Below are 13,351 nucleotides of genomic sequence, written 5' to 3'. Positions count from 1 at the left end.
AGGGAGACAGTAATCCATGCCTTCATTACATCTCGGCTGGATTACTCTAACGCACTTTATTTTGGGGTCAGCCAGGCCTCCCTCGCACGTCTCCAGAATGCGGCTTCTCGTCTCTTAACTAGTGCACATGACTCCCATTCTGGCCTCCGGCTGCCTGTGCATTTTGGAGTCCATTTTAAGATTATTTTATTTGCCTTTAAATCTTTAAATGGTCTCGCCCTGCCTTACCTCTCTGAGCTTCTCCATTCTTACACTTCTTCTCGGTGTCTCGGGTCAGCTGATCAGCTGCTCCTGGAGGTACACAGGTCTAAGCGGAAGCTCAGAGGGGACAGAGCCTCCTCAGTTGCTGCTCCAAAATTACAGAACGGTCTACCACTGCACATCAGCCAAGCCCCCTAACTGTCCATTTTTAAAACTTGTCTTTCAGCCCAACATGAGACTCTGCTCTTGTTTAGTGTTTTATTGTTTTTAATTGTTTGTCTTATGTCTTGTGTTCTAATTCTTACCTATGTACAACACTTTGTTTCGGCTGTGGTTGTTTTTAAAGTGCTCTATAAATAGAGTTGAGTTATAGCCAGTTATAGTCCCATGAGGTGACCGATTTCATCCCACCAGAGGACTTGAATAAATGTCCTGCTTAGTCATGTTTTGGAATCAGTCAGCCAATAAAAATAATAAATAAACCGACTGTTCAAAGTCTGTCTGCTCCTGCCACCGCATAGTTGACACAGTGACGAATCTCATCCGTGCACGTGTCAGTTCACCAACATGAGAGGCCTGATATGTTTCCTGGGTCGGCAGGTATAAAGCAGGTAAATGGCACTTTGCTCATGATAAAAAAAATAAATACAAATATTCATTACATTAGCATTAGCATTGTCATTTATTGTAAACAGGAACTGCTTCTGTTGAGGTGTAAAATTAGTAATATCTTGTTTGCTGCTGAATGTTTCCCACAGTGGCAGATTTTAAATCTGTCATTAACTGGCACAGCTCTGTCATTTACTGGCCATATGGACCCCTGAAATATAGACCCCCAAGGAAGACTAGTTATTGCCAAGATAACAACTAATGGGAGACGAAATAAACAAGAATTTAATAAAAAACAGGCAATCAGTTGAATCTCTGTTGTGATGCCGTTGCCAACTGTTACCATTGCTATGATGATTGAAATCTCAAGCGCAATGTGATTAAAATGAGCTTACCGTAAAGGCTTTTCATAGACAGCGTAAAGAAATTTCAGTTTCTAGTCATCTACATTGTTCAAAGCTTTATCAGGACTTCTCAAAAGAATACAAAAGAAACAAAAGACAGGGCACCAAAAACAACAATTTGAAAAGTGTCTCTTTCTATCTTTGTTCTTGGTGTGTAAAAAGAGATACAGACATTCCCATTACTGACCCATCCCTTTACCTGCTTGAAGAGCACAGTCTAAAGTTAGACCAATTTGAAATTTCAGACGGCTCTTCAGCTACCATTTTTTTTAATCACTTGCTCATTTCCTTTCCCCCACAATCTCATCTTCTGTGTTTTAATTATGTCGTGGTGAATGATGGCTCGTTTTAAGGTGTGTGTTTGGTGGACTTGTTAAAAGGAGCCTTTTCGCAGCACGTACGTCTGCTGCAACTGATAATTATTTCAGATTACATTAGAGGAAATTAAACATTTCTTAAAGTACGTGTGAGGGTGACAAAGTTATCAAGTGCAGACGCAGGAGAGAGTGTGAATATTGCACTTCCAAAAATGTAATTTTTTCGACTGCTAATAAGATCATTTTCAAGTGTTAAAAAATAATTAATGGTGTTACAGCAGTTGAGCTGAGCTCTTTGTACATGGATCGGTGGTACACAGTGCCCAACAACGAAAGTAATTGGTAGTGAAAAGTGTGCAAATTATCAGAGCCAAAATGTAATCTAAGAACATTCCTCGTCACTTAAAACTAACACGATGTGTGGAGTGTTTAAAGCTGGGGTTGGTGTGACACTAGTATCCATAGTTGTGTTATACACTCATTTTATTCACCTATTTTTCTTTATTATATGACCTACATCTGGATTTCCAGAACACCCTTTGATGTTTAGCCAACTTCAGCTTGTGAAAATCTCAGTGTGTAGTCAGACATCTTGTCATTTCGACATCTGTCTGGACCGCTGATCTGTCCCACCAACTGACTCTTATCAACTGATAAGAGTGTTTACGCCAGCCTTATCTCTGTCCATTTGAGGGTTATGGAGTCAGGAGTCATAACTGATAAACCCTTTCCACATGAAACTGTTGCAGAACTTGTGATAGATGCAGCACGCCGGCAGTTATTATGGTCACAGCGTTGCGCACAAAACACTTTGACCTGCATGTAGGAGGCAAAGTTTATCTCCCGCTTTCAGACATCAGAAAGATATAATCAGTAATTTGGTTAAAATATTGCTTCGTGTCACACGAAATATTGCTCCGTTTTGATGCCTTAGGTCAGTTATTTATTTAAAAAGTAAGTATTTTACAGTTGCCCTTCATATTGACTACTTCTCACCTGGTAAAATATCAGGGAGTACCACACAGCACCACACAGACTGGTGTTACCTGTCACTGGTAACATCAGATGAGGCATTTGGCATTTGTCTTAACAACATTAATTCATTCATATCTATGCAAAAAGCTACAAAGCTCAATCAAGGCAACTGAAATGAACATGCATGTAATCCAAGTTATTTAATTAAAAAAAATCTTGTTTATTTTAGGTTAACAAACATGTTCTACTTTAACCATTTATCGGTTGACAATATAATGTACATATGCAGTGGGTACGGAAAGTATTCAGACCCCCTTAAAATTTTCACTCTTTTGTTATATTGCCGCCATTTGCTAAAATCGTTTAAGTTGATTTTTTTCCTCATCAATGTACACACAGCACACATTGACAGAAAAACAATATCACATTGCCGTAAGTATTCAGACCCTTTGCTGTGGCATTTAACTCAGGTGCTGTCCATCTTGTCTGATCATCCTTGAGATGGTTCTACACCTTCACTGGAGTCCAGCTGTATTTAATTAAATTGATTTGACTTGATTAGGAAAGGCACACACCTGTCTGTATAAGATCTTACAGCTCACAGTGGGTGTCAGAGCAAATGAGAATCATGAGGTCGAAGAAACTGCTCCAAGAGACAAAATTGTGGCAAGGCACAGATCTGGCCAAGGTTACAAAATAATTTCTGCTGCACTTAAGGTTCCTAAGAGCACAGTGGCCTCCACAATTGAGCAAGTGCAAGACGGTGCAAGACACATGAAAGCCTGCATAGAGTTTGCCAAAAAACGCATGAAGGACTCCCAGACTATGAGAAATAAGATTCTCTGGTCTGATGAGACCAATATTGAACTTTTTGGCCTTAATTCTAAGCAGTATGTGTGGAGAAAACCAGGCGCTGCTCATCACCTGCCAAATACAATCCCAACAGTAAAGCATGGTGGTGGCAGTGTCATGCTGTGGGGGTGTTTTTCAGCTGCAGGGGCAGGACGACTGGCTGCAATTGAAGGAAAGATGTATGCAGCCAAGTAGAGAGATATCCTGTACGAAAACCTTTTCCAGAGTGCTCAGGACCTCAGACTGGACCAAACGTTCACCGTCCAACAAGACAATGACCCTAAACACACAGCTAAATTAACGGAGTGGCTTCGGAACAACTCAGTGACTGTTCCTGAATGCCCCACCCAGAGCCCTGACTTAAACTCAACTGAGCATCTCCGGAGAGAAAAAATCCAACCTGACAAAACTAGAGAGGATCTGCAAGGAGGAATGGCAGAGGATCCCTAAATCCAGGTGTGAAAAACGTGTTGCATCTTTCCCAGGAAGACTCATGGCTGCATTAGCTCCAAAGGGTGCTTCTGTTCAATACTGAGCAAAAGGTCTGAAAACTTGTGACCATGTGATATTTCAGTTTTTGTTCTTTAATAAATTTGCAAAAATGTGTACAATTCTGTGTTTTTCCGTCAATATGGGGTGCTGTGTGTGCATCAATGAGGGGAAAAAAAATAAAGTTAAATGATTTTAGCAAATGGCTGCAATATAACAAAGGGTGAAACATTTAAGAGGGTCTGAATACTTTCCGTACCCACTGTATATTCCCCATGCTTCCCCATTACCTTGACAATACTCTCGGTGATTGAATGGTCTGCTGAGATAATTACTGACTCGAGAGGTACAGCCGCACACATTTGAGAGTTAATGTACAAAGGTTTTGCTGACCACAAAGAGCAAATGTGCCATTTCCAACAGCATGCACCAACAACCTTTAAGTTGCTCCACTGAGCCTTTGTAATGTGCCCTCTTTTTTTAAAGGCAAAGTCAACTGTGACTTGCAAATAATCATGCGAGTTAAAAAATTAAAGTGCGGCTTCCAAAGTCAACACTATCTGAATCATGCATAAATCTTTAGCAAATGTCTGACCGCTTTGAATGCTAATAGTTTATACAGAAGTCAAAGCTGTGCATTTCTTGCAGAGAAACAGGAGAGTGTGAAGATCTGCATAATGTCCACAGGACTGCTCCCTGGCTTTCCTTCCAATAACATTATTAGCATTTTGACATCATTGGCTTAATTGTTGTTGGTAGCTTTGAGAAATGGTTGCCTTGGTGTGGGAGTAGAGAGAGAGGGGAGGGGGCTTGGGTGCTTCTGCTGTAAGGCCTTGTGCTTATCAGTGCAGGACAGATACTGTTCATATGGTCCTGGCTGACAGGTGAGGTCTGTGTGTGTGTCTGCATGTGTGTGTGTTGGTTGCAGTTCTCAGTGAACCCCCGGGACAGGTGCTGAGGGATGGGTTCGTATTTGGGAGCAGGTGCACCTCCCCCTCCCCCGTTCCTACTATCTTGCCTTGTTCCATCACGCCCCCCAGGAGGCATATGGTGAGAGTGATTGGAGAGACCTGGGGCCTACAGGGAGTGCTCTTCTCCCCAGTTCATCTGTTCTAGACGAGGCCCTGTGGGACACTCAGGCTCCCCTGAGGTCCCTGTTGACTGGGAATAAGGCAGAGGAGGCGGCTTTGCTTTCGGGATGACTGCTTTCTTATAGAGTCGGGCGGTCGCAGTGGCCACCCCAGTTAGCTTTACACTTTACTGCGTTCTATACCGCAATTTTGAGTGGAGGACCCTGGCCAAAGAACTAATAGGTTACGCACCCTAATTTGTTTGCATCGTATCTCATTTGTAGGTAGTGTTGCTTTTAATCTGGCGACTGTGTTGTCATTGCTCGGAATTGCCTGCAATCTCACAGGCTCGTATTTGTAAACCAGCTTAAAATTGTAATGTAGTTCTGAGTGCAGTAGGAGCGAGAGTTATGGGGGCATTTTAGGCCTTGTATAATATGTGTATCCCGTTTTATGTGGTCATTTATTATAAGGCGAGGTCTATGAATAATGTATGATTAAAAGGCGTAATGGATACACTGGGACTCGTCAAAAGCAAAGCAAAAATCCATTTGCTCTCCCTATAGTAAATCCACTTGCTTGTCCTTGGGCTAATTTCCAACTTGGGACTTGGTGGGGGAGTGAGTGCCTGTCTTGATAGCGATTTCAAGAGAGGGAGGTGTTAGTTGTGCTGTAGTGAAGAGAGAGAGGGAGGGAGGAGAAAGGAAAGTGAAATGACACATTGATGAGGAACAAAGCCATGAACACCTCTCTCTTCTCTTTCTTGATACATCCCTCCTTTATCTCACTCTATCCTAGACTCTCTCCTTCCCTCACTCCTGTCCCTGTCTCTCACCATCTTATGGCTCCTTCCCCCTGCCTCCAAGCAGCTGCCACTTCTGAGCCTGAAGAAAATGAAGGCAGATGAATCAATTTGGCCTGTGGCCCTAAAGTGCACTTGTCTGCGCCCCAGCTTGGGCGGGGGGGATAATGAGCCGATAGATTGAGCCGGTGCTGGAGCCCGGCACAGAGCGCCGAGGTGCCTCCGCCTGCCTCACCACCGGGCCACCGTCACACACATGCAGTACATTCACACACCACTGAAGCCTCCCTGAGCAGCAGTAGCAGCCTGTCGCTGGGTTAATGGGGGTGAGGGTCCTTTGCGCAGGACACTTTTCAGAACAAATTAGAGAAAGGATCTGTATTCGTCATCTTCAACCCTCGCTGTATTGCCCCTCGTCTCCTCCTCTTCCTGTGAGTGGGAAGCCCAGAGAGGAGAATGAAGCGGCGTAGTGCAGCGCAGAAGAGCATCAAGGCAGCTAGAAAGGAAGTAGCGCTCGGGGTGCAAGGTCCAGATCCTAGGGTAATGAGGATTGACACTGGGACAAGGCTGAGGCACAACCTCCCTCAGAGCTGTTGACAGGTGACGGTAGTCTAGGGAGAGACGAGGCAGAGTGAGAGTAGCTGGAGCAAGGAGAGGATAAGCGAGGTCAGAACTAACAGCTTCTCTGATTCAAGGAGGAAAAAGGTGGGAGACCGCACAGCCATTCAGTGCCCCCCTTAAAACCCCCTGCAAGGTAAAGAAGGAGGAAGGATCAAAGGAGCAGGACAACAAGGCATCACCCGCCAGCCTCTAGCCAGCTCCCTGCTGACGGGCTGCAGATTGATCGAGACTGCAAGGGGAGTGAGGAGGAGTGAAAGGAAAAGGAAAGTTAGTCAAGCCTAGCATGAACTGTTGTGAACCACTACCGTCACTGTCTATGGCTTGACTAGCCCTTTCTAAGCAGGGGGGCTTTGTGACTTCACCCAGGGTTAGAGTAGTGTAAATGAGCAGACCCAAGTCGGCACTACTCAACTTGGGGGGAAAATTAAGATGCTGGAGGGCCCTTTGAAGATAATTAAAGAGCACAGAGCGGCAGCCTCCAGAGAGGGACTGCAGACATGTTCAATACCGAGACTAATGGAGCTAATTTCCAGTACATTATTCATGTAAAACACAGGCCCTTACTTAGCTATGTTTTTTCTATTTCTCTTCTATCTGTCTTCTTAAGTCATCGTCTGACCCCTCCCACACACACACAAGGATTACTACATTCACTTGCTGTTTCAGCCTGATTAACCTTGCCCTAATACTGCATGGGCCAAATCTCCAATGTAAACAAACTTCATCCGCACAAAATAATCTGCAACTCTTTAAAACAGCCAGGTGGCCAAGAACCATTCCCTCAGGGCTATCCAGAGTACATTTCAAAGGCATTACCTTTCGATGGACAGGTGCTATGACCTTGGACTTTGTCACCACTCAGAAGCAATCACATCTAAGAAGAGACCATTAGCCCCACCCTCACGCTCAGTAACTTGTCCTTTAACATTAATGAGTAGACAAAAAAGAAAAAAATACATGAAAGCTGTACAGTTGGAAGCTTAGGGCCAATTAAGAACCTCCCAAGACAGGAAATTAGTCCCTACCTTAATCACAGGCAGTCAGGGTTGCCAATCTTTTGTCAAAGTCGGTGAATTCGTGCCTAGATCAATTGCTATTCTGTCCCATTGAACGGCAGCTCGGGGAGCGGTCCCTTGCACGCTGCATCATTAACCTAGTTGCCTAATTAGACGCTGAGCTCTGATCAATAGCCAAATTGATTGCTGACTGGGTAATGTAGCCCTCGGGCCCCAAAGGAGACGGAAACACTTTGGACGCCTTCAGGAATTTGTCAGAAACACTGATGCTGGGTAAACAAAGTAATCAACGCCAGCACTTGACGCCGACATGGCGGTGACTGTACCTTAACGCTCTGTCTCTGCTGGCGTGCTTGCCTGCCTGCCAAGGAGGATTGTTCTCTTTGTGCTCTCCTTTAGAGGAGGAAATCAAACGGGCCACCATCTATTTTGAGATTCAAGGAGTGATTAGGCTGACAGCTAGTCGAGAGAAAGTGAGAGAGGCAGAGGGAGAGGCGGGTAGAGTTGGAAGTCAAACCTGATTAGGCCCACCTGCCAGGTTTCTCTTCCTTCCATCTCTACACCCTGATTGCGAGGCAGCAGCTACCCCCTCTTCTTCACCACAGTCACCCCACCCAACCCTTATGCTGTCACTGTTGACCTCAGTGCACTGCTAATGCCCCTTGGCCAATCAGCCTGCTTGCCCTGGTGGTGGCAGGGTAATTAAAAGGGAATTGTGTCTACTTGGCATGTGAGCTGGTGGGCACAGGGGTAGACAAACACTCTCTCTCTCTGCTGCTTTGCCTCCCTCCCGCTCTCCCAGCCAGGTGGTCGCGTACAGGACCTGTCAGATTAGCTGATGACCCTTTTAATTCTAGCCCAGCCGGGGGCCATAATTGATATTTACCGGGAAAGGTTAATTGTAGCAGTGATCTGCTTAAATTACAGTGGAGATCAGGAGACCTGGGCCAGACACCACACTTGCCACCAGGGGAGCTACTACATGCAAACTGCTAGTCAAATGGATTACACCCCGCGGCCATCACTGCTGTACTCCAAGGTGGGGAAGTAGCACAGGGCATTGTGATTGGCTGGTGCTGCACCAGCACTGAGTCTTCCTCGCTGAGCACGCCAACCTCCCATCTGGCTTGGAATTTGGATGCAAGCCAACTGTGAGACTTGATAGCCTGCAATAAAGCAAACCATCCATGTTGGCATTAGGGTTACCATGATGTAGATAACAGAGCGCACATTCTGTTTTTTGTAGATTTAAGCTCCAAATAGTGTATATTTTGAATGAATTCCACAAAGAATATTTATCAGAACAATATATTTTTCTCTGTCCACAGTTGATATCACATGTTTTTCACTTTATTTACTGGCCACAGTGACCTGCTTTGGCCATCTGAAGTTGAAGCTAATGACTGCTAACTGAGGACGTGGACTGGTTGGGCATAGTGCTGCAACAGTGTACTGTATTTTTCAGTCAAGTCTAGGTAAGGACATTATACAGGCTTTGTGCTGTTGTTGCCACACTGAGAACAAATAAAGGGGCGCGCACATTGGTGTGGTGGTTAGCACTGATGCCTCACAGCAAGAAGGTTGTGGGTTCGAATCCATCGGCTGACTGGGGCCCTTCTGTGCGTGGATTGGTGACCTGTCCATGGTGTACCCCGCCTGTGTTTGTTATTTAATTTTCCCTGTTCCTCTTGCTGGTTCGCATGACTAACACCAGTTAGTTGAGGTTTGTCTATCTTCCAGGTGTTTTCATTACTGCCACTTCTACTTTGCATTTAGCCAAAGCAGAAACTGACGCTGAGCTGTGAGACACTACAGCAAATTTGTGTTTCCTTTCAGTTTAAGGAAAGAAAGACTGCTCTATTGAAAGTCAGTTGAACCTATATTGTTATGCATAGTCACCTGGTTATAGGTTGTAGTGAGTGACGGAAAATAAGATCGTCTGGAATATGAGGCTGTGTTGGTTTGGGATGGTTTTCTTCTGCTCTTTGATTTATTTCATTGTCACAACGTTTGATGTAAAGTTGATAGTATTGGTCTCTTGTAATTACAGATAAACACAAACCTGGTGTAGCACCTCAGTGTGTCATGTATGGAATTATTATCATTTCCTCTTAAACATGCAATGATAATCCCATTTGACAAAAATGTTAGCAAATTAATATCTCACTGTTCTAGACAAAAAAAGCAAAAACAACAGCACTGGCATTAACAGTTATACTGTATCAGAGCAGCTTTTTGGGATTACATTATATGCCGCTTAAATGCTTGAAAAACAGCCCGTCAGGCTATATTACAGTTGTACATAGAGTAGACGGTTGGTTCATTAAATAAGTAAATTATCTGAAGATGGCTTCTTGTGTGATTTGTTCTGCAGATCAAACCTCTCGCACTACGTCCAGTCAAAGTCAGCGAGGAGGAGACGATGCAGGAGCTCAGTCGACCGCACAGGAGCAACTCCAAGGAGCAGCTCAGCGAGGTGAGTTCATGGGCCAGACCTTTCCGCTTTTCACAGACCGCCTACAGAGAGTCAGGCTATCCATTTTCACAGGCCAGGGCAGGGAGCTTCTAAGACGGGATATAGAAAGCCAGTGAACGGCTGCAGCACTGAGGCTGAGATCAGAGGGCAGCTGCTGCAGTAGCTCCTGCTGCTCCCAGCTCTCACCTCATAAAGCCCCTGTGCGTTGGAAAGAAGACCGGTTGGCTGGCAGCACACAGACAGGAAATGATTAGGCTGGTCACACAGCATCACCTAGTAGGCCTGGCATTACTTAAAGCACAGTGCGGTTAAATGTAGACATGACCTAACGTGGCTGAGCCAGGTGTGGGCTGACCTTGTCAACCCCAGAATGGAACGCGTTAAAGAAACCGTTCCAATTATCGCTCCGCCGGCATCCATATGCCAGCCCATTTAGTGGATGAGTAGGTGGCAAAGCAAAATGGAAGCCAGCCACTGGTTCAGCATAAGGGATGAAATAATGCAATTTAGATACAGGGGAAGTAATGAGAATTTATGCAAAATCCCAAGCGGCTCATTTTAAATGAATGTAGAAATATGCTTCCTAACTAATGCCTGTCAAGCAGGCCTCCCAAACCTAACCAAATTCAATCAGACTGTTCATTTAGCTGACGAAAGCAGGAGAGAAAGAAGGGGAGGGAAAATATGCAGCTTCCTTTTCCAGCAAGAGTAAAATGATGGAGAGAAAACGATTTTAATGAACTTATTAAATACATTGTTTTAAGCTATTCAGTATTCCAATTGAAAATCCAGCCTGATGGAAAAAAAAAAATCCCTCAGCCTAATTTTTTCCCATCCTCATTCTCATATTTTTTCTAAGCCTTGCTGCTCAGTTTCTCTCGTGCACTGTCCCCCCTCTTGTACCATTTCTCTCGAATTTGTGTAAAAGGCTGTCTTTTAATGAAAAAGTCAGGAGGAAGAGGCGGGCTTGTCAGATAAAAGACCAACGCTTGTTGACAGCTCTGACAGGGATATACGACAAGCTCCGAGAAGGAGGGGGGCACGAATGAAAGGGGTGGTGGGAGTGGTGGTGGTTGTGGTGATGGCGGAGGGGGGAGGGGAGACACGGTTGAAAATTGCACGCTGTAATCGCCAACGGTGTTAGATGTGGCATGTCTCTCTAATCTGCTGCCAAATAAATGGTGCACAGACGCTGATCGTTGTAGCCGCAGCATCTATATCTGTCCATCTCTCCCCCCTCCGCCTTTACCTTTCTCTTTCTGCCTTATGTGTGTCTCTCCTTCTCCCTGCTGGCTGTATTCCACTCCGAGAAGGCCTGAACATGAAACACAGCGAGATTCTTCACCAACACCTCGTCACTGTCTCCTTTATATTTCTTATTTTTTTCAGCTCCATGTAATCTCCACCACCGCACTGAGAGCTCTGCTAATTTTCGTAAAATACGCTCCACCACATCAAAGTGGCTCCCCGGCTTTAAGAGCTCTTAACTAATGATGCCGCGTCTGCAACGAGTAAAATGGATTTCTCTTGTCTTACCGCCAAAGGAAATAGAGACAAATGCGACATGCGGACGCGCCCGCCTGTAAAAACAGTCATGCATCAATTTGGAAGCAGGGGGTAAAAAAAAAAATTGCAGGGGATGCTGTTTGTTCATTGCCATGGTTGGGTCTTTATCTGTTTATTTTGACTAGGTAATTGTGCCTGCAGTGCAGCGGGGCCCCGGCACTAAGCCACACAGGGATTAGGGAAATGTGAGGTGGTAGAGGGGGTGGGTTCCACTGCATCTGTGTCCTGCGGAGGAGAGAGTGGCAGTTGTGGTGCTTTCAGGGTCTGTAACACCCTCCTGTGTTCACCGATATCCACCCACACGCACCCAAACCCACCCGCCTACCTGATCTTCACGGCGCAGAAGGTACACATTCGCATCCCCTTCCCCATCACGGTCCAACAAGCTCTGATTGGCACCCCCCTTGGCCTCCCTTCAACTAAAAAAAACCAATAGTCTGGGTTAGGAGAAGATGGACTGGACCCTCCCCTCTTATCGCCGTGTTTTTCTTTTCGTTCTTTTTTTCTGTAAGGAGAGTGGAGGAGGGGGCATGGAAATGGGGAGAGGATTAGGGGGTGGATTTAGCAACATTTCTCTTCTCCGGGGCTGTTTAGTTAACCCTTAAATGCCGCCAGCATCCGCCCCGTCCCTCTCGCCACCAACCGCCATAACACCACACACATACACACACTCATCCTCCTCCCTCCCTCCCTCCCTCCCTCCCCCACACTCCCTCTCTGGGGCGGGTTCTAAATCCTTTTGAAGTCCTAAGCGCTGCAGAAATCCATTGAGAGCCATGTATAATGGCTTTTAAGAGAGAGTGTTTAGCTGTATGCCGACCCTATGGCTTATGAACCGCTGGCGTTTTAATGGATCTCCCCCTTTCCCTCCCCTCTTTTCCTCCCTTCACCAGCACTAAATCCAATGGATTGTCCCTCATTATCATTTAAATAAGCCTCTCTTTCTACTCAGAATGCGCCAAGTTGAATGAACTCTACATAGTAAGGCTAATTCCAAATGGCCTTGGCCTCCTTCCACCTATGCACATATGCGCTAACACACATAAACACATGAATAAACACACATTTTAATGCATTCACATCATGCACCTCACAGACAACCAACTACATTCTCCCCCGGAATATACTTTCGGCCCTTCTGTACCCGCAGATTTTTGCCTTCTGCGCAGTTGTTCCTCCCCTCTTGTCTGGCCTCCTCTCTGGTCGTGGAAGTGAGGAGAGCAGAGAGGTTGAACAGAGTGGGAATAGCCTTTTGATTCCTACAGAGCCTGCTTTCCGGTTCGCGGCAGGACTCCTCCCTAATCGTCACCACAGGAGCCGTCCTGAGAATCAGAGGGGCACACAGGCGTTGATGAGGGCTGATGCCTAGAGCAGGTGTGGGAGAATGGATGAGGGGCATTGGGAGGTGCAAAACAAGGGAGGCAGTGGTGGTGAAGGTGTGGGGGAGGTCGTTTTGGATTGAAGGTGGACCTATGGATGAAATTGGTCTAGCAGAAAAGTCCCCTCCAGAGACCAGGGGGGGAGAAATTGCCAATCTAGACAGAGGAATAAAAGCAGTGAAAAGTGGAAGTGGAGGGAGGGATTTGGAGATTGGTATTCGTGCTGGGCGCTGACAGACAGAGCTAGAGAACAGAACAAAACCCAGCTTTTTCTTTTCCATCCTGCTCTTGTTCAGCATTTAGAGGACTGCATTAGAAAACACAGGAGGAGTTTGATGGGCTAAAAGACCTCCGTAAATGCATGAAGAGATATTTATCCTGAATACAACAAGGACTGATAAACCACAATAACAACTCAGAAAAAAAATAATCGGATCAGCATTACGTAAAGGGCAACGTATATAAATGTTATAGTTTGGATTGTTATTTATTGTACATTTTGAATGGCTACCTGTTTGAACATGACATATCTTGTTTAGAAAATGAACTATTTTTAATGCACTATAGCTGCACA

The 13,351-nt window shown here is 45.4% G+C and overlaps 1 protein-coding gene across 6 annotated transcripts in view; it reads left to right on the top strand.

Annotated features, from left to right (window-relative positions):
* fbrsl1 (fibrosin-like 1) overlaps window positions 1–13,351 on the top strand; it is a 272,207-nt gene that overhangs the window by 110,837 nt on the left and 148,019 nt on the right. For all 6 annotated transcript variants that reach the window (XM_084551096.1, XM_084551095.1, XM_084551099.1 and 3 more), the window contains exon 3: window positions 9,731–9,832. In XM_084551096.1, coding sequence (XP_084407222.1) covers window positions 9,731–9,832 — 102 coding nt within the window. The remainder of the gene's footprint in view (window positions 1–9,730; window positions 9,833–13,351) is intronic.

Source organism: Chelon labrosus, assembly GCF_963514085.1.
Source record: "Chelon labrosus genome assembly, chromosome: 9".
NCBI classification, from domain to species: domain Eukaryota; kingdom Metazoa; phylum Chordata; class Actinopteri; order Mugiliformes; family Mugilidae; genus Chelon; species Chelon labrosus.
This window is presented reverse-complemented; position numbering and strand designations above follow the sequence as displayed.